At 39.6% G+C, this 24,541-nt stretch overlaps 2 protein-coding genes across 4 annotated transcripts; one reads left to right on the top strand and one right to left on the bottom strand.

Moving 5' to 3' along the window:
* The first annotated feature begins 1,609 nt into the window (after positions 1-1,609).
* On the top strand, positions 1,610-8,089 carry becn1 (beclin 1, autophagy related). Of its 2 annotated transcripts, XM_083904310.1 has the most exons (12): positions 1,610-1,750; positions 1,946-2,074; positions 2,155-2,219; positions 2,819-2,877; positions 2,978-3,068; positions 3,156-3,292; positions 3,835-4,029; positions 4,124-4,270; positions 5,506-5,655; positions 5,760-5,820; positions 5,933-6,075; positions 7,390-8,089. In XM_083904310.1, the coding sequence occupies exons 2-12, from the start codon at positions 1,948-1,950 to the stop codon at positions 7,556-7,558; spliced, it is 1,344 nt and encodes a 447-aa protein (XP_083760436.1). In that variant the 5' UTR covers positions 1,610-1,750; positions 1,946-1,947; the 3' UTR covers positions 7,559-8,089. The 2 variants fall into 2 exon arrangements, with proteins under 2 accessions (XP_083760436.1, XP_083760437.1); XM_083904311.1 differs by lacking the exon at positions 1,610-1,750 and having other exon boundaries at positions 1,941-2,074.
* Positions 8,090-8,252: 163 nt separating this feature from the next.
* Positions 8,253-23,176, bottom strand: LOC310939205 (serine/threonine-protein kinase tousled-like 2). Of its 2 annotated transcripts, none has more exons than XM_083903889.1 (21): positions 22,734-23,176; positions 21,405-21,499; positions 20,186-20,257; positions 19,546-19,618; positions 19,334-19,371; positions 19,059-19,151; positions 18,005-18,115; positions 15,633-15,725; positions 15,152-15,262; positions 13,874-14,010; positions 13,633-13,785; positions 12,992-13,058; positions 12,788-12,885; positions 12,598-12,679; positions 12,368-12,459; positions 12,183-12,272; positions 11,771-11,940; positions 10,324-10,462; positions 10,131-10,242; positions 9,939-10,046; positions 8,253-9,254 (listed from the first exon to the last, which is right to left on the bottom strand). In XM_083903889.1, exons 1-21 carry the CDS (start codon positions 22,753-22,755, stop codon positions 9,081-9,083), a joined length of 2,130 nt encoding a protein of 709 aa, XP_083760015.1. In that variant the 5' UTR covers positions 22,756-23,176; the 3' UTR covers positions 8,253-9,080. The 2 variants fall into 2 exon arrangements, with proteins under 2 accessions (XP_083760015.1, XP_083760016.1); XM_083903890.1 differs by having other exon boundaries at positions 18,005-18,112.
* Positions 23,177-24,541: the final 1,365 nt, after the last annotated feature.

Genomic DNA, 24,541 nt, shown 5'->3' with positions numbered 1-24,541 from the left:
CCATAACATTTTTGTAAATCCCCCATACTTCAAATATCAAATCAACATCTGCTTTTTTTATTTGACTTTTATTGTGACAGGACAAAGGCACTCATTTCAGGCCCACTCAGACTGCACACCGAACAAAATCTCCACCTTTTTTATGTGTGCACTTTGATCATGTCACATTTCCTGTACATAGAGTAGATTGTGCTGTTGCAGCCAATGATGTGTTATCGATCAAGGAAGTTACATGGTCAACTACACAGTATACTTTTCTGGTTGTTCTTCTGGAACTGTTGAATTTGGTTAATATGTTGTCCAGCTTGCTGTTGTCCACTCAAATTAAATATACATTTGTGCTAATATCCTACGCATCATTTACACTGTGTGTGTGTACCATGGTTTTAATGGCAAAACGTCACAAACGGGAAACACGAGATGACACAATATTATATAGATAAGATGGGTGGAAAGTATAAAAACAAACACTGTACGACAAAAAAACATTGTCAGTTCGTTGTCAAAGGTCAAATACTAAGAAAAACAAAACTCTGATTTGTTGCTATAGTTTTAGTGGGTTATACAACTCGACAACACGACACTTCTAAACTCAAACACGCAAAATACCCACGTGTGCTGATGACAAAGAGCAGACGGTATATTTTAAAACAATATTGTCTGATGCCGTGAAATAAACATGTATAAGTGTTTACCTTGTGTTCCATGAACCTGGACAGTCACCAACACAGGAAGCATCTGCTTCAGTTTTCCCGCAACTATCTTCTTCTTCTGTTAATCGTGTGCTGCTGATGCTACAGTGCCATCTAGTGGTCGGAAGACGAAGAAGCGGTTCTTATTTTTTATTTTATGGTTTTCTATTGATTGTTTTGGGTATAATAAGGTAACACAATAATTTGGAATACGTGTTTTTGAAGACGTGTACTGTCCACGTGGGATTAAGACCAATTTACAGAGAGGGAGATCACTTTCATTTTGAGAAAAAAAAGACATGGGCCAATACTGTTAACATCAACAAGTGTAAAATTCACATGCGATTTTATTTTAGTTCCCATAATAAAAATTAACATTTATTTTTTGTTTATTTATTTGAAAAAGACAAATATTCGACAATTTTGGGATGCCATAATAACTTACCATACATTTAAACAACTGGTTATTAGCAGTGTCAAATTAGTAGTACTACTAGTAGTAATAGTCGTATTATTTTAATACCTTTGAACTATTAAACTCTTGTGCAACTTTATCAGGGCACGTAAAATGCAGGTATGGTCGAATACACATAGATCCGTGGCAATAGCATTAGAAGTAAGCATGACTCAGTATTCCAAACTGCATTTTCTGGACAAATGCACATGTTCTAGTTACATTTGCTATATTTTACAATGCATTTACTGTTTATTCGATGCGTTGTAATCTTGCAAATCTAAAAAAACAAGCTAAAATTACCTTAGATAATATGGTTTATTCCTGTGAGGATACTGTCATGTCATTTAAAAAAGAATTCATGTGTACAGTAGTGAGATTTCTCTTGAGAAATCAGTCTTTATCGAGGCTGACGCGAGTAACCCACGTGACCTCCTTCGACGTCATACGTAAACAACAATAAGGAAGTAGAGAGGCAAGTCCCGAGGAGCTAAAATGCGACAGTCACGCTAAACTTCACCAGAAGTGACTGAAACACTCGGTATCGACACACCAGAATTGCAATGCAATAGCCTTTTTTTCTTTTCTCTTTTCTCAAGCACCAGTAAGTCCATATAATGCTTTTACACCACATATTTATGTTACGCACACGCTAGCTGTGAAGCTAGTCGTTAGCTTAGCCGTAGCTTGCGAACAGCTAGCTAACTACCCAACAAGCTACAGTGTAAGAGGAAAAGAGCTGCCTGTGCTTTGGCTTTACCGCGTGCTCTTCTTTGTTTATGTGTGTCCCTGTTGCCAGCAATGGAGGGCTCTAAGTCGTCGAGCACAACCATGCAGGTCAGCTTCGTGTGTCAGAGATGCTGTCAGCCCCTCAAACTGGATACGTCCTTCAATGTGCTCGATCGAGTCACTATCCACGAGCTTATTGGTATGTGTGTAATAAATAATCAATCAGAAGTGTTGCTACAGGCTGTGTTATGATGCTCACACCGTCTTCCTTCTCCACAGCTCCGCTAGTCACAGTGACCCCCAGCAAACAGGCTGACAGCAGTGGGGAGGAGACAGCACCTGAGGCAAGTCCAACTCAAAACTCACAGTGCTGTGTACAACATGTTTTCCCTATGAAGACATTTGACCCGTTTTATTATTAGTACTCGGTATCTGCAATGGTGTCAGTGATGGAGCAATATCTCTTTTCCATGTGATCACACACTTGACTATTTTCCATTGTTAGTCTGATATACACTTTTCACAAAACTACTCTTTTCTTAGTTTATCTTCATAAAGTGTACATATTTCACATGCTCACCGTGCTTACGCGAATTTCCTTTTTTCTTTTACTGATATCTGATCCAGTGATTTTGAATCAGTATCAGTTCCATACTGATGTGTTGTTGTATTTTGTTATTCTTGTCTGGTAGGGACATCTCCGTTACACAACGATTCTGTCTTTCACTGCACCACATTATCACTCTATCTTTGTATAATCTCAACTGTAATTAATCACATTTATGAAATTACCTTTAATGATTCCTCAGATCACAAACAATACAAGTTGTAGAGCATGTTTAGCCTCTCATCCAACTTAACTTGGATAAATAAATACTAAATAATTAAGTGTGAACATATTATGTTAAGTATATTTGAGTGTCAGATTTGTCTTTCCTTTTAGGAGACATTTGTAGAAAACAAGCAAGATGGAGTGTCAAGAAAATACATCCCTCCTGCACGGTGAGCACCAAGTTTCTTATATCGATGGCAATTCCTCTCTGTTGATGACAGAAAGGTTACGCAGCATATCCTGACGGAATATTTGATTCTTCCTTTGCAGTATGATGTCTACAGAGAGCGCCAACAGCTTCACTCTGATTGGAGAAGCTTCAGATGGAGGCACGATGGAAAATCTAAGTCGCAGGCTAAAGGTCCACTATTAGATTTCCTTTTTGTCACTTCACTCTAATAATTTTGGTTTGGAATAGCAGAGGAGTTGACCATTGTTTTTCTCTTAGGTGACCAGTGATCTGTTTGACATCATGTCAGGCCAGACAGATGTAGACCATCCACTGTGTGAAGAATGTACAGACACTTTGCTGGACCACCTGGACACACAGCTCAACATCACAGAGAACGAATGCCAGAATTACAAGTTAGTTAAATGTTTACATGTTTTACATGAGTGTCTGGCTACTGGGGGTTACACACTACTCGATCTTTCATAAGGACAAGCCCTTAGTAGCAGGTGTTTTCACAATAACACACATGAGAAGTGACATTGGAGAATGATCAGGCTAATTTAAGCTTGGTTTCATGCCTGTAGGTTGAAGGCTGTGAGCAATGCTGTCCGTTACATCTCCTTTTCCTTCCCGGTCCTATTCTCTCAGATTGGTTGAGGTTGCAGATGTTACAGATTTGGATCTAATTGCAAAATGCTGAAATTACATTACAGTCTGTGATGCGCCGGTAGATATCTGTGGGCAATGTCTTTGACTGTTTGACTGCCTATCTTGTGCCAATTAGAGATGACTAGTTGCAAAATGCAAACTGGTCATTGACTGATATACCAGGCTGAAAATCAATTATCTCGAATAGGAAATGCTGTTGGTTTTCAGTCCCACAATCGTTGGCTAAAAAACATTTAAACTGTTAAGATTGTGTAATCGAATACACTTTGTGTGATTACATTTTCAGACAGTGTCTGGAGTTGCTGTCACAACTACAAGTGGAGGAAGAGGAGACCCTGATGGCCGAGCTGCAGCAGCTGAAGGACGAGGAGGAGGCACTGGTCCAGGAGCTGGAGTCAGTGGAGGAGCAGAGGGCTGCTGTGGCCCAGGAACTGTCTCAGAGCAGGACCCACTCTCAGCAGCTGGACACAGAGGAGCTACAGTAAGTGGCCCCAGTATTGCTGTTGAAGTGCGAGAGCAGAATAACACGTAACAGCTGTGGCTCTTTACCCCCCCCCCCCCCTTTGTACTTAAAGGTACCAGAAGGAGTACAGTGAGTTTAAGCGGCAGCAGCTGGAGCTGGATGATGAGCTGAAAAGTGTCGACAACCAGATGCGTTACTGCCAGGTTCAGCTAGACCGGCTGAAAAAGACCAATGTCTTCAATGCCACCTTTCACATCTGGTAAAGTCATGCATGCACACCTTATTTTTTTATGTTTTTAGAGAATAGACATTTTTCTTCTCCATCAATCAGCTTTGACTTGAGCTACATCTTTAAAATGTTGTCATTTGAAAATGGCATTTTCAGATAACATTGATCTTCCATGTGTTTCAGCTTCACATCAGCAGTAGTTATTCTTAGGCTACGTTTACACTAGCTGGATAATTTTAAAAACTGATATTTTCTTTCGATGCTGACGGTGACGCAGTCTGGCTTACCTCTGAGCCCCATCACGTCTCTGCTCCCCTACGTAATATAGGAGCTGTATTTGCAAATGCAAACATGTAAAAATGATGAAAACCAAATGTAACTGAGTTTTCCAAAATCTCCACTTTTGCCGGAGTTTTTAGAAAGAATCGTTTTCAGAGGCGAAATCGCCGTCTGTGTGTAAACGAAAGGCACAAACTCAGGGGAAAGTCTCCGTTTTAAAAAAATAACTGTGCTAGCGTAAACGTAGCCTTAATTATTCTTTTTTTATTTAATATTAAACAAGTTGTAAGGTCCAGTTATAATGAACCCTTTCCCAATTATCCCATATCTAAAAAATAACAACTTCAGGAGCCATCACATCACCAATTGAAACTCTCTCTCCATCCCTCCCTCCCTCCTACAATTTCTTTTTAATTTATCAAATAAGTTTTCTTTTGGTTTTGTTTATCTATCTAAAAAATACCTTCAAACTTATATTTATAGTTTGTCTTCATGATGAGGGGGCACATAAGCTCCGTGAAATATGGCTGTGACAACAGACAAAAAAAGGATTTCATCCATTTGACAATGACCTCTTCAAGTAAACACGTAAGATATGTTTGCTGCTTTATCTTGCGTTTCTAACTGGAAAGTGAAGTTTGTTAACCACTCCCTGCCCCAGAGTGCGTCGAGAAAATCAGCAATTTCACCTCACAGATCCACAGTTGCCTCCATGAGTTCAAATAAACTTTTCACTTGGATTTAAAGAGGCAACACAAACAAATCCAGCAAGGCAGGCATCGAGCAGCAGCTCTCATGTCCTGGGAGCTGGTTTTAACGATCAGCCATGTTGGTGCTGCAGTGCAGATGGCATTTTATTGTATCACATAAAAATTTACATCAGTATCATCATAAAACCATAATAAACGCCCCCCAACCTATGACAACATTAAATTTGGATCTCTTTGACTGTGAATCTGAAGAGTTTGTTTCTCTCCACGTTGCAGGCACAGTGGCCAGTTTGGCACCATCAACAACTTCCGCCTGGGACGACTTCCCAGCGTCCCCGTGGAGTGGAACGAGATTAACGCAGCGTGGGGACAGACTGTGCTGCTGCTGCACGCGCTGGCCAGCAAAATGGGTCTGCGATTCCAGAGGTACACACATCCTGAATGATCTTTCCCCCTTCAACATATCACTAATCATCCCACTAATTAGTGCTGTTTTAACTTCTCTTCCATATCTCTCTCTTGTGCCACAGGTATCGTCTTGTTCCATATGGAAACCACTCATACTTAGAGTCACTGTCAGACAAGTCCAAGGTAATAAATGCGTCAAGTACTCTGAAGACCAGCTGTTCTGTTTTTATTATTTAAACTCTCCTCTAGGCTTCAATCCTGCTTTCTTTTCCCTTTCTGTCTCATGTTTGCCCAGGAACTTCCTCTGTACTGCTCAGGTGGCCTGAGGTTCTTCTGGGACAATAAATTTGACCATGCCATGGTTGCCTTCCTCGACTGTGTCCAGCAGTTCAAAGAGGAGGTGGAAAAAGGAGACACTGGCTTCTGCCTCCCATACAGGTCAGAAAGCTGCCTGCAGACCAGCGTCACGTCAGCAAACGCTACTTTTTCCTCTGGTTCATTAACATGCACATACATACGCAGCTATTTGAAGCAGAGTTACTTGTGGCGATACTGTTCAATAATTACATAATAACCTTTATTATCATTTAATCTGAGAAAGAAATAGATTTCTGCATCTCCATTGGATTGGAGGAAGCCTGTTAGTATAGCAAGGCAAAAGCAAAAAAGTACGAAGAGTGTAAATCTCACCCACACATTTGTGACAGCTATGGTTTCAGAATTTTCCATATGGGGGAATCATTTGAAGTACATCTGATCTTACTCATACGGAGTGCTCTCACAAATACGTCTTTTGTTGTGTTCATTCTTGCCGTTTGAGAGGACAGTCGTGTTCAAATGAAGACACTTGTAGTTGTGAATGTTTAACGAGAGTATCGGCACAGTGTTTCAAAGATGAGAGATAGTCTGTGGGTCATGTGTCACACATGCAGCACTTGCATCCGTCAGTGTTTATCTGGTGCAAGTGTCTCAAGACGGAGAGTCTCTATGTCCTTTAATATTTAACAATATGGAGATGAGACTCAACAAGCATGATTTTTCAAGCAATCCTGCCGCGCTGCAGCTTTAAGATCCAGCCGTAAATATTGCAGAAGTTTTAATGGCATTCTAAAACCATTATCTCAATTTAATGTGTTCGGACTGAATGTTTGTCTGCTTTGATTGTGCTGTTGAGGCAAATATAGGGCATTTGGGAAAACCCTGGCTATGTACACCTTTAAATTATTCAGGAGTGGCCCCCACACACCAATATTTACTAACACACTTATTTAAGTGGCTTTGTGCAACAGCCACACTTGACATCCCAACATGGAAATTCACAGTTCGCGGATTGTGCTGGTGCATTATCTATACTAGTGCCACAAAGTGAAATATCTGCGCACCAGCTGCTGTATGTCAAAACCAAGTGAAGGGAAAGAGACACGTCAAGAAAATTAAGCAGATTGATAAGTTCATTTCTTTTAAGTGTGGTGAAGTGGAATCAATTTAAACATGGGTGGATGGTGTATTCTATCTCTATAACATTGAGCAACCAGTTTTAACATTATAATGTCAGCCGTTTACTCCAGCTTTTAGTCACCAAACTATCCATTTAATCCTGCTTAAATAATTCTGAATTTAATCATTCCTATATTACTGTGTTTAGTTGTCTTTATTTTTATATTTTGATGTTTAGCTCCATCTTTTTAACATGTAAATTATCATATTGATACCAATTTGTTGGACTTCATTTTTTTTTTACCTATGTCTCAGGATGGACGTGGAGAAGGGCAAGATTGAGGACACGGGAGGCAGCGGTGGCTCCTACTCCATCAAAACTCAGTTTAACTCAGAGGAGCAGTGGACCAAGGCGCTCAAGTTCATGCTCACCAACCTGAAGTGGGGCCTGGCCTGGGTCACCTCACAGTTCTACAACAGATAGACCTGCTGGACAATAATTGGGTTATTATTGAGTCGTGCACATCCCACATCGTGAATCTTTCTTAGATATTCAGCCAAAGGAAGTGCAAAAAACATGAAGCAGTGTCTGAACGTTAACATTGTTTTTTTGGTTTTTCACTTATTAAGAAGAGGAAACTTGGATCTGTTCACACTAGAATGTATAAAAAAAAATCTTCTCCAAATTCAGATCTCACCACTTTGAGTTATAATTAGTCTCCTGTCATACTGCACAACTGTCTATTTTCATTTTCTATTATACAAGAGAGAACATCTGTATTATATATTTGTAGTGATTATACAAACAAGAGTATGGTATGATAATCGCAGTCAAGGAAGGAGTTTCGTATTCAACAGCAGTGGAGTACGTCAGTATTTGTTTAACCTTTAACCTCGTTACCCACATTTCCCACTTGCATACTATGTTATTTAGAGGTGCACTGATACAACTGCGTTCATATTCTGCACCATCACATGAAATTGTCTGTCTTTGATATCATGGATGTTCTCAGAGGTCAGACTTGAGTTAATAAATATTTTAAAGCTGTGAAAAACAGTTAGGGTGGACATCTCTTTTTTTTTAAATTAAATATTTCATATTTAAGTATGATTGACAATAAATATCTGAGCACTCTACATTTCCAAAGCCAAAAAAGACACAGAGGAGTTAACCAAATCTTTTTTTTAATAGTTTCTTAATTATTTCTGTTGACTCTAACCTCTCATCACAACACTCACTCATAGTCAGCCCCCCTTTAAGGTTAACAAAAACATTAGAGGGAGTAAATTTCATGGAAAAATATGGACTTAACAATTAAAATAATACGCTGACTTCCAGTTATTCAGTAAAATATTTAAAACGGGTCAAAACCAGTTACTCTTCTCAGACTCAGCCCTCTTCTGTATTAACTCATTGAAGAACCTTGACTGTTGCCACATCAATGCTGTAAACTTTGGTTATTCCTCATCACTTGTAGGAGCCCTTCCTAAAAAGTGCCAGGTTCAAACCTAAAGGGATGCATTTATATTTCAAACTAGTTATGAAAAATAGTTTGAAATAGTTAAGATGATGCACGTCAAGCAGAATGGGAGGACATTTCATTTACTCACCCTCTAAACCCTCCAGACTGTAGGACTCTGATCTTCCACACATGGAAAACGACTCAGCCCGTCAGTTGTGCAATAATTTAGGTGCTTTTACTAGTTATCTTTTTTTCTATTTTAAAGCCCCTTGAATTGAACCATAGTTTTTGTTAGTGCATGCATATGAGCAAATCTTTGGGTTCTACTGAGCCCACAGCCAGAGACTGGCCATTCATTTTTACCACATGGATGATGGTGGTGGCCACATTTGCTGCTACATAACCACATCCATCCATCATTTTGGTTCCATTTACACTAACAGGATTGTTCCATCCCATCATGCTCTCCGTTCTCACAATCAAGTGTCTCCTGCTTGTGTGTGGTTTTGCCCTCACTGCGACTTTATCCCAGTTTGATTTGCTTCAGTTGGAGGCACTGCTGCCATAGCAGCTGGAGGTGGAGGGAGCAGGAGGAGCCAGAGTTGTGCTGCTGCCCAGGGCTTTTCGAATATGAGGCTTTAGGAAAGGGTCGCTGGCGAGCTGCAGCACATCCACACGATCCTCCTTATGATAAGCCAGGCAACGTCGAATGAAAGCCTATGAGCACAAAGAAAATTACTCATGGTTCCTTTTGACTAAAAAATGATAAGAGAAAATAAAATGTTCAAACAGAGATGGCTAAACAGTGCTCACTATTTGTAGTATTTTAACAGTGATAGAGCACATAATTCAATGGTTCCAAGATGTTTTTTGCAAAGCCCTCAGTGGATAGAACAGGCTTTTCATGCAAGCTTTTTATCGTGCTCGACTTCGTTGAATTAAGTATAATATAAATTATTCATTAACAAAAAAACTGTACTTGCCGCTGTCATCTGTATTCTCTTTAGCTTACAAGGACACGAGCTGTGGGTCTAATGTTGCCTAGTTTGCTAAATGTGTCATTTAGGTAAATCCAAATAAAGTATTTCAAATGTTATGTCATTGTGGCATAATGTCCCCACTGGCAGCCATGTTGTCATGAAGAGCGAGCTGCTGGAACCACTCACAATGCAGTTGGTCAGTGCTTTGTGTCAGCACCTTACACAACTACACTTTAAAAAACCGGAACGACAATACACAACAATATGAACTATTCTGGCAAACAGGAAAGCTTAAATCCTGGACTCCCCCTTAAGCATCTACCCTGAAATCAAAGACATCCATGTAGTGTTCCACTGGTTTCAAACCAACCAAGTTCTCAGTAGGAGTTAGAAAAGGAGAAGACAAATGGATAGTACACACCTTTGCCTCTGTGGTGACCACAGGTTTGGGGGGAAACTGCACCTCTGTGGCTTTTAGTATAGTGTTCTCTTGAAGAATATCCTGCTGTGACTGGTTATGGCCAAATGGCTGGAAAAAGAGACAACATGGAAGCTATTAACATTACATTTTATGAAAATATAACAACTGCTACAGGCACAGGAGAGTGGTTACCTTGCGTCCATACAAGCTCTGGTAGAAGATGACCCCTACTGACCAAACATCCACCTTGTTGGATATTTTGGGCGGCTCCTTGCCCACCACAAAGCACTCAGGAGGCAGGTACCTGGAAGACAAACACCCACAACATGACTCCCACTGTCTGCAGCCACGTTTGTTGCTTGGTGTGAAATGTGCGTCTATGTACCAGTAGGTTCCTGCTCCTTGCGAGGTCAGCTCCATCCCATCTGCTGAGTTGTAGCTGTCATCATCCATGATCTTAGACAGGCCAAAGTCTGTGATTTTTATCTCTCCACAAGCTGTGCCGTTAACCAACAGGATGTTTCCTACACACACACACGCCAGCAAACATTCAAATTATTTTAAGTCGAACTAATACACATAAATTATAATGGATTGTCAAGTATTGAGAAACAGTTAGAACTAGCCTGAGAAGGCTAAGCTCTCATAGCTGCCAGCAGGGAAACGAGAACCGCTGATAGAATTTATGGATATTCTGATTCCAGTCAGAAAATGCTGTCTGTCAGCAAGATAAAGCAGCAAATGTACTAAAGATATTGTCAAAGTGGAATGGTTTGATACGGTACAATTTTTTTTACATTTCCATTAGGAATAATATCAAAGCAACAGGCCCCAACTGTTCCATTTTTGGTACAAGCTCCACCCACGACAGGAAGCTGGCTAGGCGACAGAATAACTCCCTTGAGACCGGCATTTCTTCAACGCCCGCAGTCTAATCTCATACAAAGCTTGGTGTCTTGTTGAAACAAACAGAGTAGGAAAAAACAAGCTGCTGGATGTCCTCCATTGTTGTCTACTGTGTTACGTTCCATGTCATTGTTTGTTACTGTCGAAGTGTACAAACACGTAAAGTTCACGACCAACGAGGTTAAGGAAGCTGTGTATGAAAAGGTGAGCCTGCTGTCCAGGCTCCCTGCGCTCTCAGATGGTGCGCGCGTTGCGGAGGTGAATAGGTGAGGGCTGGTCTGTAAGGTAAGGTAACTACGGAGCTTCGGCCGCTGTCCGTGGTGCTCAAAGGCTGGTTTGTAGGATGAGTGTGTGGCCAGTCACTTGTAACGTAAGCCTACATGACAGCTGTTCTCTCCAGTGGCTGTGCGTGTCCAAGCGTGTGTGTGTGCGTGTGGGGGACACAACAATAAGCCGTCTACACAAATGAATACGGCATCTCACCCAGTCAAAATCCTGCACTGGCAGACACAACAAGCGCAGGTTCAAAAACCTGAGCCGTCTGGCGACACACCTGTGCCAGCAGAGAGAAAACTCTCAGCTCCGTTTTTTTTTCTTTCTTTTTTTTTTCTATTATCGCTGATTTGATGGTCAATAATGGACATTACAGACATGTTTTTGAGCCTAAAACGAAGTAGTACACCATAGAATAGTTTCCACCCCAGCATTGCTGCCGACACGTGGACCTCGACAATTGACTCTCAAAACGTCGTGAAATTCCCATCCCTAGTTGGTAACTGATGGGACTACAATTTAAAACTATGACTATCACTTAAATTTTAAGATCACTCTGTTATGGTGTCAACTTTGTTAACTTGTGAATCTGTTCTGAAGAGCCAAATTTGGTTGTAACCAACAAGGACACAAACAAAAAAAGTTATGTCTACCAGGCTTGAGGTCGTAGTGGATGATGGGCGGCCGAATCTGGTTGAGGTACTTGAGAGCGTTGACTATCTGCATGACAATGGAGCGGCCTTCCTTCTCGCTCATCAGCTTATTCTGCTTCAAGTAGAAGTCCAGGTCGTTGCCTTCACAGTACTCCAGCACTGTGCAGAACCTGCGAGACACCACAGATGGGTCATTTCTGAGTATTTTAATGCGGAGCATATTTGAGTGCCGCGAGTCATCACAGTTGAGCACACATGATGGCAGCCACCAATGTAACAATATGCATAAAGATAACTAAAGCTGCAGTGTGTAACTTCTGCTGAGATAATTGAAAATGACGAAACCCCAATCCAGGCTTACATTTTTACTAGCACACCTGCTATATGTCACTTAGTAGAGTATAGAACTTACGAGTCTTTGTCAAGTGAGAAGTAGTCGTAAAGTTTGACTATTCTTGGGTGATCAAGTTCTTTGTGGATTCTGTACTCTCTACAAGCATGTCTGAAAAAAATAAATACATTGGGTGAACATTCACTCATTCATAAAGACATCACAAATCAGCCAATTCAATGGTGTCATTTTATGTCCAGACTCACTTGTGGTAGTTTTCTTTCTTCTCCTCCCTCCAGTTTTTGTTGAGTTGATGGATTTTAATCGCCACATATCTTTGCTCTGTCAAATCAAAAGCCTAGCAAAAGAACATCACACACAAAAACATACATGTTAGACCTACAACCAGAATGTTTGAAGTTGACACAGGAGGTGTTACAAGTTGTATGATGATGTCACCATGATGGAGCTGTGTATAGAACAGAAGCAAACTTACCTTGAAAACTTCACTAAAGCCACCTCTTCCAAGTAAATATAAGAGTAGATATCGATCATTCAGTGTGGGATGGTCTTTAAACCTGCAGGTGAAGACAATATGCCTCAACATTTTTGACTTTTTATAGAATTTAGTGCAAAGACGCGCCACAGAGCAGCTGTACGGCAGGTTAAACAAGGATGATACGCACTGAGAATTGTCCTCATTGTGGATTCTCTTCAGCTCCCGAATGTGCAGGTTTCTTACTCGCTCCAAATGCTCCAGCTCTGACTGGATCTCTGCCTCCTCCTGCAATCAAACACACACACAGCTCTAACATGAACCATGTCCTTCAGCTGACAACGGCCTCAAAAACAAACCGCAAGTTAACAAAAATTATGTGTGAAGTGTGTACCTTTTTTAGATGACCAATTCGTAGTTTGAAAATCTCCTCTTGCTCGTGATATTCTGCCAGTGACAACCTGGTGACATACAGCAAAAATATAGTAACCACCTTGAAACTCACTTCAAATAACAAATAATAAATGAAATGTATGGTGTTTATGTTAATGAAAGAATGAAAACAAGTGTCAAAAACATTACAATTCACACAAAGAAACAATTAAAAATGCAGTTGAAAATTGATGCAATTGATAAGAACGATCGGTTCCGGATCCGATCTGATAAAATTATACAAATATCTCAACATATATGATCAATATTCAGGACACACACACTCTCTCTCCCCCTCTTCCCCTCTTCCCACACCAGTGAAACACCTGTTTTACTGCCTTTAACACCAGTAAAAAATGAATGAAAATGTAAATCTAAGAAATAATGAAAAGAAAGGGTAGTTCTTTGTTAAGTTAACACTTATTTAATACTCCATTTGAACACGGAATAAAAGGAGTTGCTTGTTATTTTTCTCTCTTATTTTTCTTTTTCTCTGCAATACTGCACATGTTCATAATTTATTATATTATTGATTGTTCTTGTCTTCTACTTATATTTTGTCCTAATTGTTGTTTTTAAAATGTAATTTATTGAGAATCTTACGCTTCACTCTCCTGGCCATTGTTCCTGCTCTTTCTCTTGCTCTGTTCCAGGCTGAGTGGAAGCGTCTGGGCCATGGGTGGAGGTTTCCTCTTCCCCAGCAGCTTCCTCTGCCTCTCGATGTCCTCACGCTGTGAGTTGACTTTTTCTTGCTGCCTAGAACACGTAAGAACAATTCGGTGTGAACATTCTTGTTAGCAGCATGGACAAACCATCAATGTGTTTGTGTATTTGCTTTACTGACTTGATGAGGTTCTGGAAAGCGTATCCATCTGTCCACTGCTCGGTGAAGGAGGCTCCATGGCGTACTGTAGTGAAGTGACCCAGGCGCAGGCGGTCCTGCATGCTTTTGTCCCTGCAAGCCATCTTCTCCTGCTTTGACTACAGACCACATATCAAGAATGAATAAAAATGACTCAAGCACATTTACAAAAGGGTTAACTTTTTTGGATTTTCTTTGCATTTCTTCAGTAGTGCAAAGAAAATGCAGTATTTATTGAGGAGACAAAGTGGAAGAGGGAGTAGGAACTAGAGGCAAGCCTGCAGCCAACATAATATAATGGCAAACATAATATTAATTTTTTTTCACTCCCATTTTCCTGACAAATTGAAAAAAAAAGTAATAAAAAAAAGAAAATAGTTAGGGAAAAAATGCGAGTGAAGGAGCAAAATAGTCATCACAGACTGGTATTACCAGTATTGCTCATTTATGCCGTCTTATCATTTTTATTTGTCTTTTAATTTTCTCTTAAATGTTTTATTATTCATTTACTTATTTATTTATGAACGTATTTATTTTTAATGCTGCTTTTTACAGGTTTAACATTCATTTATGTTTTGTTTTTTTTATTTCTTTTGGTACTCATTTTATCTATTGTCCCTCAGCTCTCCACATGGGGGCCCGCCACTCCAGGAGGCCTGGCCGGCCTGCAGGGGTCCTGTCCTGGGGGCTGTCCGGGCCCGGATAGTCCGGGAGTCCCAGCCCAGGGCCTTATGGCCGTGGTTTGTATCTATCAGTGCTCAGGGGTGTAGCATGTGCATGCGTGTGTGCGTTACATGAGGGTGCGGGAAGTGGGGATGTTTAAGGGGTTTCTATCATTTTCTTTTCTTTCAATGTAAAGCACTTGAAGTTAATTTGAATTTGAATATAATAGTAAATGAAATAATAAATACTGTCGTCAGGTTTTTGTGTGCATGAAGATGAATATCTTCGAAAAATAACATTGATATTGTGCAAAAAGTGACAGCCCTACAACCCACCCTCTAACCACGTTTCACGTATTAGTTTGGAGTAAAAGCTGAAAAGTTACATTTTCTTGCTAAAAGTTAGATACAGACAAAGAGAGATGGACAAACACAGAACATAACTTCTGTGGCAGATATAACAACTCAGTTCGGGACTGAACAAACAAACCAATTTGAATGAGGAAAGTATTTAGATGTGTAAAACTGTCAAATACATAATAAAACAAATTGTACGTATATCATGCAGTGTCTGTCAGACACACATACATGTACCAACCTTTTCAATTAGCAGCTTCTTGCTCATGGTCACACACTTGTTAAGCCGCTCCTTGTAGCGCTCCAGCATCTTCTGTTGCTCGTCCACTTGTCGCCTCAAGTCACAGTTAGCCTGCCGAAACAAACACCGTCACTGATTCTTACTACAGCAAGGAGTCGAGGCAAGATGCGACAATCATCATTTTACACTAAAAACCAGTTTGAGCAATAATGGATTTTGAAAGTTAATGAGCACATGATTTGTGATGAGCTGCAACTTCATGAGTGGGGTTGTAGTGACAAGAAGTAGGATTATTAAGGACAGTTGTGAGCAGGGCTGATATATGGATCTATATTAAAAGATTGCTTTGTTGCCAGTCAATTCAAATATTCATTTTCAGATGTTTTTTCTCATTAGATTCCTTTGTGCATCCTGGCTGAGAATGTTTGACGTCACACATGCTCAGATTTAAAGACAGATTTTATACATCGTCTCGTCTTACCCTCAGTAGATCATCTATCCTCCCCTCTTTCTGCTCCAGGTCAGAGTGTTTGTTCCTCTCCAGTGCCGTCAGTTTCAGCAGCGTCAGCTCTGACTGGGGAAGGAGGGCATCATTAAAAACAAGCGAAATGTAAACACATCATTCACTGAAATGATGCAAACACTCCTTGCAGCAGGGAGGAACAACACACACCTCAAACTCACCAAAATCTGACAGAGGTGTCTCATGGATAAGATGTAAACTTCAAATGTTGACCTTTAATTAGGCCAAATAAATATAATTTGCCAGGACAGCTGGATGTTTTGTTTGGTATCTGACCTTTAATTCTAGCATCTACATCCCATACAAATAGTGTAATTTTATGACATGGCAAGACAATGTGTGATGTTGCATCATCCTGCAAGTGCTTTCGAACTCCGGCAACATCAACATTGACCCCTTAAAGCTAAAAACTTTGGAAATGCTGCTGGCTTTGTTTTAGTTTTGAAAACTCCAGAGCTGCATATTTGTCTAGATGGGCAGAAATTATAACGCAGTTACTGTACCTACATTTGCTCCAAACTGGTTCTTATCACTCCACTTTGCCATCACTCTGTGAAACTGCTTTTACGTTTCAACAGAACAGTTCCTCATTCATAGTAATTCTTGAAAATAAAAAATCTACTTCCTGGATGGAGACAATTGTCATTCCGAATGCTGTCTGAAAAGTTATTATAACATATTACTGTGGATAAAAAACACAATCAACGTTTTCAATTCGACCAATTTATTTCTTATATTCTGTTATCATGTTTCCATGGGCCCTGAGTGCTGTATTTCATTCTTTCATGCCTGCATGTTGGAATGATAAATAAAGCACTTTAAAATCTTGAATGACAGGTGAAGAAAATCCCCACTTCTTTTAAGAGGTATAAGTGAAAATATTAACCAGCTATAAAATGTGCTCCACATCCAAAACACATCATGGTGCTTCTGACTGAGAAAACATGCTTACAGTGACTTCTTTGTCTCACTGGGCAATTGTGAATCTGAGCGAACAAAGATGACATGTGGGGTCCCTCAAGGCTCCATTCTTGGGCCACTCTTGTTCAACATCTACATGCTCCCACTGGCCCAGATCATGGAATATCATAACATCTCATACCACTCATATGCTGATGACACACAACTCTATATTACAGTGTCACCACATGATTACGGTCCATTACAGTTGCTGAGTGAGTGTATCCAACAAGTCAATCAGTGGATGGGCCAGAATTTTCTCCAGCTCAATGCAGAAAAGACAGAAGTTATTGTTTTTGGTCCCAAAAATGCGAGGCTTGAGGTCAGTGACCAACTTGACTCAATGACACTAAAAACCACTGACAAAGCCAGAAATCTTGGTTTAGTTATGGACTCAGACCTGAACTTTAACAGCCACATAAAGACCATCACTAAATCAGCCTATTATCATCTCAAAAACATTGCACGAATCAAAGGATTTCTGTCTCAACAAGACATGGAAAAACTTGTTCATGCATTTATTCTTAGTAGGTTAGATTATTGTAATGGTGTCTTCACAGGTCTTAGTAAAAAATCAATCAAACAGCTGCAGCTCATCCAGAATGCTGCTGCCAGAGTCCTGACCAACAGTAAGAAAATGGACCATATCACACCTGTCCTTAAATCACTCCACTGGCTCCCTGTGAGTCAAAGGATCGAGTTTAAAATCCTGCTACTAGTCTACAAGTCGCTGAATGGTCTTGGGCCTAAATACATTTCAGAGCTGCTCATTGATTATGAAGCGTCCAGACCCCTCAGGTCATCAGGGACAGGTTTACTCAGCGTCCCCAGGGTCAGAACCAAGCAGGGCGAAGCTGCATTTAGCTTCTATGGTCCTCACCTGTGGAACACGCTCCCTGAACACCTGAGGCGTGCACAAACTGTCAGCTTGTTTAAATCAGGGTTAAAAACATTATTGTTTACTGCAGCTTTCTAATATTACCAATTTTAACCACTTTAACTCTCCTTTTTAATGATTTTAATAATTTTAAAATAATGATTTTAAATTGCATTTTTTTTTGCATGATTTTAAGTTGTTTAATGTTTTAATTTCATAATTGATTTTTGAATTTATTCTGCTTAAATTTCAAATGATTTTATATTACACTAATTTCTGCTTGATTTTAAATTGTTTGATGTTTTAAATGGTTTTAATTTCTTTACTTGATTTTTTAATTGATTGTGTTTTAATTTCAAATGTATTTCCTGCCTGTAAAGCACTATGAATTGCCTTGTGTAAGAATGGTGCTATACAAATAAACTTGCCTTGCCTTGCCTTACAGTGTAAAAAGTTCAGGTTAAGAGGAGATCCAGGTCAGACGGTCAGTTACCTGGGTGGTTTTGTGTGAGCACGAGTGTGTTGGTGCCGTCTTAACAGAGCTGCAGGACGAAGAGTCTGTGAGGACTGAGCCAGTGGACGAAGGACTGCCGTGCTGAAACTGCTGTCCAAAGAGATACAGAAGGAAAAGTCAAACGTAGAAACTAAAAACTTGGATTACATAGTGCAGTCAGCTTATGATAATTAAAGAAAACTTAAGAAAATTAAAAAGGGTGCTAAAACACAGCCTAATCCTAACTAACAAAGTTGAATGAACAAAGCTTTGGTTAACACGTATAGCTTTAGAAATTAACTTGCCCACTATTCAAAAGCAATATCTTAACATCTTCTGTTTATAAGACACAGGGTATACGATAGTGAAAATGTTCAGTGATCATTCTTGCAAACAAATACAGTGATTTGCTTTAAGAGACTGGAGTAGTTATTATGAAAAAGTCATTATGGATCAGTAGGTAACAAAATGTTCTGCAGTTGTGATGAGAAAAGATGTTATCTTCACATAGGATGAATGAAAATGATTGAAGAGAGGAGAAGCCTGTAAATACAGTGAAACAAAGACTAAATCTTAAAATGTGATTCTTCCATTCCATTATTTCCATATATAAACACACTCAACCAAGTCTATAGACAAAAACAAATAATTCCCTGGTATATTGAGGCTGAAAATGAATTCTCCTTTTATGTCCCAGTATTAATAACATTGCCCATTGTTCGAGAATAACCTTTCAACATGATGTACAATTCTTGAGTTTTCATGTTCTACCAAGCACCTGCAAAGACACCTATTTTGCAGCAATGGCAACAACTGCCTACACTACAAACAATGGAAAGCGAGTCTCATCGCGAGTGCAAGATGTATTGTTTTGAGTCATCTAGTATGTTTTTTTCTCGCGATTCTGCCTAATACACCTTTTGGAACAATCTGATGTGATAAGAAAACTGACAACGCAATATTTCATGTTGGCAACAGATTAGAAATCTGGTGAACAACAGCAAATTGAGGGTTGGAGCAGGAGAGAGCTATGGAGATGGAAACTGGTGCTCACCAGGAGATTATACAGTGAGTGCTGTGGAGAGGAGCGCACCAACATGGGGATGCCCCGGGCAGGACTGGTGCCAGAGCCACAGCTACCAGCAAACTGGCCACAGGGCAGTTAACAGAGTGTGGAAACAAGACGGAGATAAAGAAGATAGAGTTGTTATTTAGAGAGAGTTTGATGAGGAACCATACTGGCACAGTGGGAATGTAAGGGGGTGAGAGAGTGATTTGAAACAATGCACGGCACAGTGACGGGAAAAGCAGAATTTAGTGTGTACTTACCTCAAAATAATCACTTATTTTGTGTCCTCTTCCTTTTCCTGTTAAAAAAAACATTACAGGTATAAAAAGCAAGAAAATATCTTCTAATATGTTGTTAAGCATATACACATAAAACTGCAAACCACAAAGAGGAATTTAAGAGGATTTTCTAATCCAAACTAATCCAAATGAATACAGAGATATTTCTGTTTCAGTTTCCAGATTAGACTCACCCTGGCTATTGCTGTCATATAGGTCTCCTTTTCTCTTCCTGCTTCTCTGGTCAGTGACCTTCTTCTCAGGCGTCTATAAAGGGAAGAAAAGTGGCACGGTTTAGATTCAGATTTTCACACAATTCATCCCATTTACCACATAACAAATCACAAAAATGCCAATGGAAAACAAATGGTAAAATTAAATTAAAGGGCATTTAATCATAATAATAAGCTTCTTTGTTCTCGCAGTGATTAATTAATGACTCACAGACAAATTATGCTATTCATCGGCCAGTTACTCTGCAGTGTCTCCTCACAGCAAGGTCATAGGCACATAGGATTTGAGTAATTATTTTTTTTCTGTAAGGACTCTGCATGCGTGTTCCCTGACTTCACTGACACGGCCAGATTGTTTATGGGTTTTCTTACCCTTTTTAAAATACTGGCACTTCAAAATGTGTTTAAATACTAGTAGTACAGCCTATCAGAATGCCACATTAAGAAACATTAGCACATTCTAGTATATATAAAAAATACTGTTCTTTGCCACCTGTCCAAATCACAATCAAAATGACAGTTGGAGAGAGTGCACATACTAAAAAGAACTGAATATGGATGACACTTGACATTTTGAGTGACTGTCACACCCACAACCAACCTCCAGTTCCTTGTCACTCAGAGATCCTGTGCTGCACAGAGACTGGTTGGATGATTCGCTGTTGGCTGAACTCTGGAGGACAGACCAGACACATCAGACCTGACTGATAAGTCATGAGCTACTTCTGCAAATAGAGGCTTGCATGTATACATGGAAATGTGGTTATAAAAACAGTTTTCATTTAAAATAAGAAAATAAAATAGAGACATTGTACCGTTATGGTACAACATAGATAATGTAATACAGATATAGATTCCAAAGATGACATTCACTAAGAATAAACTCAGACACTATTGTAGGCATTATAATATACATCCCTGTTTATCAAAATTTTACATCTATGATTAAATAATTCAGTATTGTGTATACCATTCATAAACATGCAGAATGCAGTCTGGTGAGACAACAATCAGCAGCCTGGTTGGTGCAAGAGGCTAATGTTTTTAAGGCCTGCCAGCTTTCTGTTGATCAAGGTCAAACGTGCAGCCAAAAAAATAGCATTTTTTTCCTCTCATGAAGTACATTACACTAAATCATCATCACCGCCACGACAGCTTAACTACTCACTCTCTTACACCACAGCGAGCCATTTTATTTCAGAGCACACAACAGGCCAGAGCATCAGTGACAGTGATTTCTTTCGCAAGGGGGTTACCATTTTCTCAGATGCACACCCACACAGTAATACCCAGTTCACCAGCAGCGCTGCAGTTCTGCATTCACCAATGATGAGAGCTGCAGCAGCTATTTCAGTATCACAGGTCTCCAGAGCCTGACTGCTTTACCGGTTGGCCGATAAAAAGTCAGCAGATATGAGACAGTCACAGACATATAGGTATCACTGTCTGTGTTTGCATATACACACAAATAAGAAAACTTTTATCTTACACAATGAACAATGCAAAAAAGAATAATTTGGCTGTTGAAAATGGTGAAATACATATTGGAGAAGTAAAATATACATTGCATTATTTATGAGATTGTCCTTAGTTAAACTATTCAACTTTTCAAATCATGAGAAACCTCTGCCAATTTTTAATATGTGGACCAGGACCAGTATATAATTGTTGGAAAACTGTATCAGCAGTGGACCCACCAGATATCAGACCATGCTCCACTAAAACAAAGCTGCAGGAGGCAGCTTACATGTGAAGTGCAATTGCTGTACAAACAATCCACACTTAGCATTCAACAGTCATGCTAGTAAAAGATGCCAAACCTTAGCCACACCGACTCCCGTGAAGCGAGCCTCGAGCAGTTCCTGCCTGCGCGGGTCCAGGCTTATTGCCTGGCTATGTATTCCTTCCATAATGCCTAGAACAAGAGACACAATTACTCAATAAACAGTGACTAGTTGATTTAGGTTAGTGCCACACAACAGGTAGGGATCAGTGCACTAGACACTAATACCCTGCATAAAAAAGACTGGGTTAAAAACAAAAGGTGACATAACTATGATTTACATAATATTATTATCTGAACTGAATGTCAGACAACACAATTGTCACGCTGATATATTTCCCTCGCTGTTTTGTCAATTGCAATCAAAACTCAATCGGATCCAGTCAAAGAAAGCCAACAGGAAACATTTTAAAAAGTGTAACATATGAGTTCTTATTGAAATATCAAAAGAGAATAGGACATGACACATAGCTGTGGTATGTTTGTTTATGATAATTTAGATGTTAATGCAACTTACTGAACCATCAGGACAACATAACTAGCTATACTAAGCCCTGAGAAATAAGGACAAAATGTCAAACCACAGCAGTGATTTCAGAAGACATCAGCTGATTAACGACATTACTGGTTTCCCACGACCATTGCAAAAGTAATTTATATGAGATACACTGGGTGAAATACCTAATTATAATCTCTGATCTCATTGATCAACCCTTTTAAACGATTGCCCTAATCATATTAAACGACTGGGCCATTGACCATGTCAACATGTCAGGGTCTCCCTAAATGAATTATTTGTTATTGATTGAGTGACCTGAGAGCGCATATGAGATTCACTGTCATGACAGTCATTGGAATATAAAGAATAAGCATTCAACTTATAATTAACGTCAAAGTTTTTTCAAGGTTGGTTAATGTTGACCTGTAAACTGTCCAACAAACAACGCTAGTCAGGAGACAACACCTAGCTGGAGAGAAGCTTAGCTTCATGTCAACTTTAGTGACAAAGCCACTGGTCCCCTTTTATCTCAGTTATGCTTCTGTTAATATAGCTCCATTGCAGCCAGTGGACCAAAAAGTATGGCGTTATTGATTAATGACAAAAAAAATTGACGAATTTCAAACTTGGCTAACAAGCTAGTTAGCGTTGGCAAATGCTAATATGCAAATTAAAAATCTCGCAAATGTCGCCACACTTTGTCGAGTGGTTACGTATCGATTTAAATCGGAGATTTGTCTGTTTAATTAGCAGCTACGATGTCATTGTTTGCTAAACAACAATTAAGTTTGCACAGGAGGTTATCTAAGCCAGCTAGCCACCTAGCGAGCAAGCTAACGTTTACGTTAGCATCAAGTGGAGTCTTACCTGGAGAAGCTTTAGCAGTCATCACGGTCAATCACGGTCCTATAAAGGATGTCGTTCGCCCCCCTGCCGTCAACAAACTCATCAACAACTCCCACTGCCGCACACCTCAAATAAAGTTGTTCGAATTAAATTATCCATTTAAAATAGTTCCGAATTCAGGGAAGACATATGTTAGCTTAGCCGATGCTAGCTAAGGAGAGCGGTGCGCCTGGCTCCGACTGGTGTCATCCGGACAGGAGGCCCTGATCCTCGGGGTTTCCTCGCCCGTCTTGATGCCACCGCAAGGAGCAGACCTGGAGCTGCCAATGCTCTGAAGCCTCCTGCCAAGTGCTGTCACATTTCTGCCTCACTCGGTCTTTATTTTGGCATTATGGAGCGACGTACCATTTAGACCAGGAGGACAAGTTCAGCTACATTGTTCAAGTACATTATTTAATTGTTAATAAATTATAATAACCCCCTGCAGCGCGGCCTCACAAGGCTCCGGGGAGAGCGCAAGAGATGCCTCCCATGCACCACTTATCACACAGATAAAGTAACCCAAAAAAGCCAGCCTCCACTTCGTAAAACAAGCCCTGTCAGACTCCATACCTCCGAGTATATACTAAGTATTACGGTAACAGCGTAACGTACTGCGTTCAATTAACCAGTCAGCCTGTCGTTAAGATTTATGTGTTTAAATACAGAGATTAAATTACGTGATTAAACAAAACATTTTGACATCAACACATCTGAAATGATTATAATTTAAATATTGCTCATTTAAATTACTACAACGACATATTCAACTTGTTATTGATAGTAGATCATCTATCAGTAACAATAAATTACATCAAATTATGATGTAAGATGTCATATTTTGATCATGTGAATAATAACAAATAAAAGCGATTTCCACTTTGAATTCAAAATGGAATGAAGTAGAAACTTCTTGTTAATAGTTACACTATAAATAATGTCGGACTAATAACAGCACTAGTATCATTCTGACAATTTTAGGAAAATCTAATTGAAAAAAATGAAAGCCATATGAAACATGGACGATTTCCAAATTCTAAATTCAGAATTCTTTAAAAAAAATACACTTCCTGTTAATAAAGACCGTTTCCACTTCTGATTGAATTCCAATAAATCTGCTCAGATTAAAGAATCCTTCCTCATAATTTCAGTGTGTCTTAAAGTAAATGGAGACTGATACTAATGTAATTGTTTTATTTTTACATTGTACAGCACATTAATAACACATTTTCCACAAGTGTTTGTACAGTGTGAGTGCATTTATTCATTTGTTCATTCATTCATTCATTAATCATCTGCATAATCCTGCTGCATAGATAGTTGATCCTGTTCGTCTGACAGCGTGAGCACAAACATTGCTACTTGCAGGTTAAGTCCAGGAGAGGGAAGCAGAGCACAGTCCAGGAAAGCAGCACACTTGAGACCATTCAGAACAGAGTGACATCTGCTCACAATATGAAACAAACAAACAAAACATCTAAATAGAAATCATAATGTGATCGACTTGAAGTGGCAAATGAAGTCCTAATGTTTTAAAGGTGTCTCTTTCTTTCACATCTCGTTCACCATTTGTGGACGCAAAGGCACAATTCAGACTGTATGAAACATGATATAACTATGTGGAGAAGAGGAGGAGGAGCAGAAATGAACTGTTTATTCAAAGTATAACTGGCCGAATCAATGCTATTAGGAAATGGCTTTGTTTTAGGCATCATGATCTGCCCTTTAATTTTTCACCATTCCCAAACAATTGTTTAAAGGGTGCCATATGTAAAAATGTGGCCAAAAAC

This window comes from Microchirus variegatus (genome assembly GCF_963457635.1).
Source record: "Microchirus variegatus genome assembly, chromosome: 17".
Classification (NCBI taxonomy): Eukaryota; Metazoa; Chordata; class Actinopteri; order Pleuronectiformes; family Soleidae; genus Microchirus; species Microchirus variegatus.
Note: the sequence above shows the minus strand (reverse complement) of the source record. Positions and strands in the feature narration are given on the sequence as shown.

What these genes read in the sequence shown, in the direction of transcription:
- LOC310939205 (XM_083903889.1), bottom strand. Translation starts at nt 22,755, where the DNA reads ATGACTGCTAAAGCTTCTCCAG. An exon ending in ACTCACTGTATAATCTCCTG is followed by an intron (nt 18,116 to 19,058) that starts GTGAGCACCAGT and finishes CTCTTTGGACAG; the next exon opens with CAGTTTCAGCACGGCAGTCC. An exon ending in TTCTCACTTGACAAAGACTC is followed by an intron (nt 11,941 to 12,182) that starts GTAAGTTCTATA and finishes GGTGTCTCGCAG; the next exon opens with GTTCTGCACAGTGCTGGAGT.
- becn1 (XM_083904310.1), top strand. Translation starts at nt 1,948, where the DNA reads ATGGAGGGCTCTAAGTCGTCGAGCACAACCATGCAGGTCAGCTTCGTG. An exon ending in CTGGACACAGAGGAGCTACA is followed by an intron (nt 4,030 to 4,123) that starts GTAAGTGGCCCC and finishes TTGTACTTAAAG; the next exon opens with GTACCAGAAGGAGTACAGTG. An exon ending in AATGCCACCTTTCACATCTG is followed by an intron (nt 4,271 to 5,505) that starts GTAAAGTCATGC and finishes TCCACGTTGCAG; the next exon opens with GCACAGTGGCCAGTTTGGCA.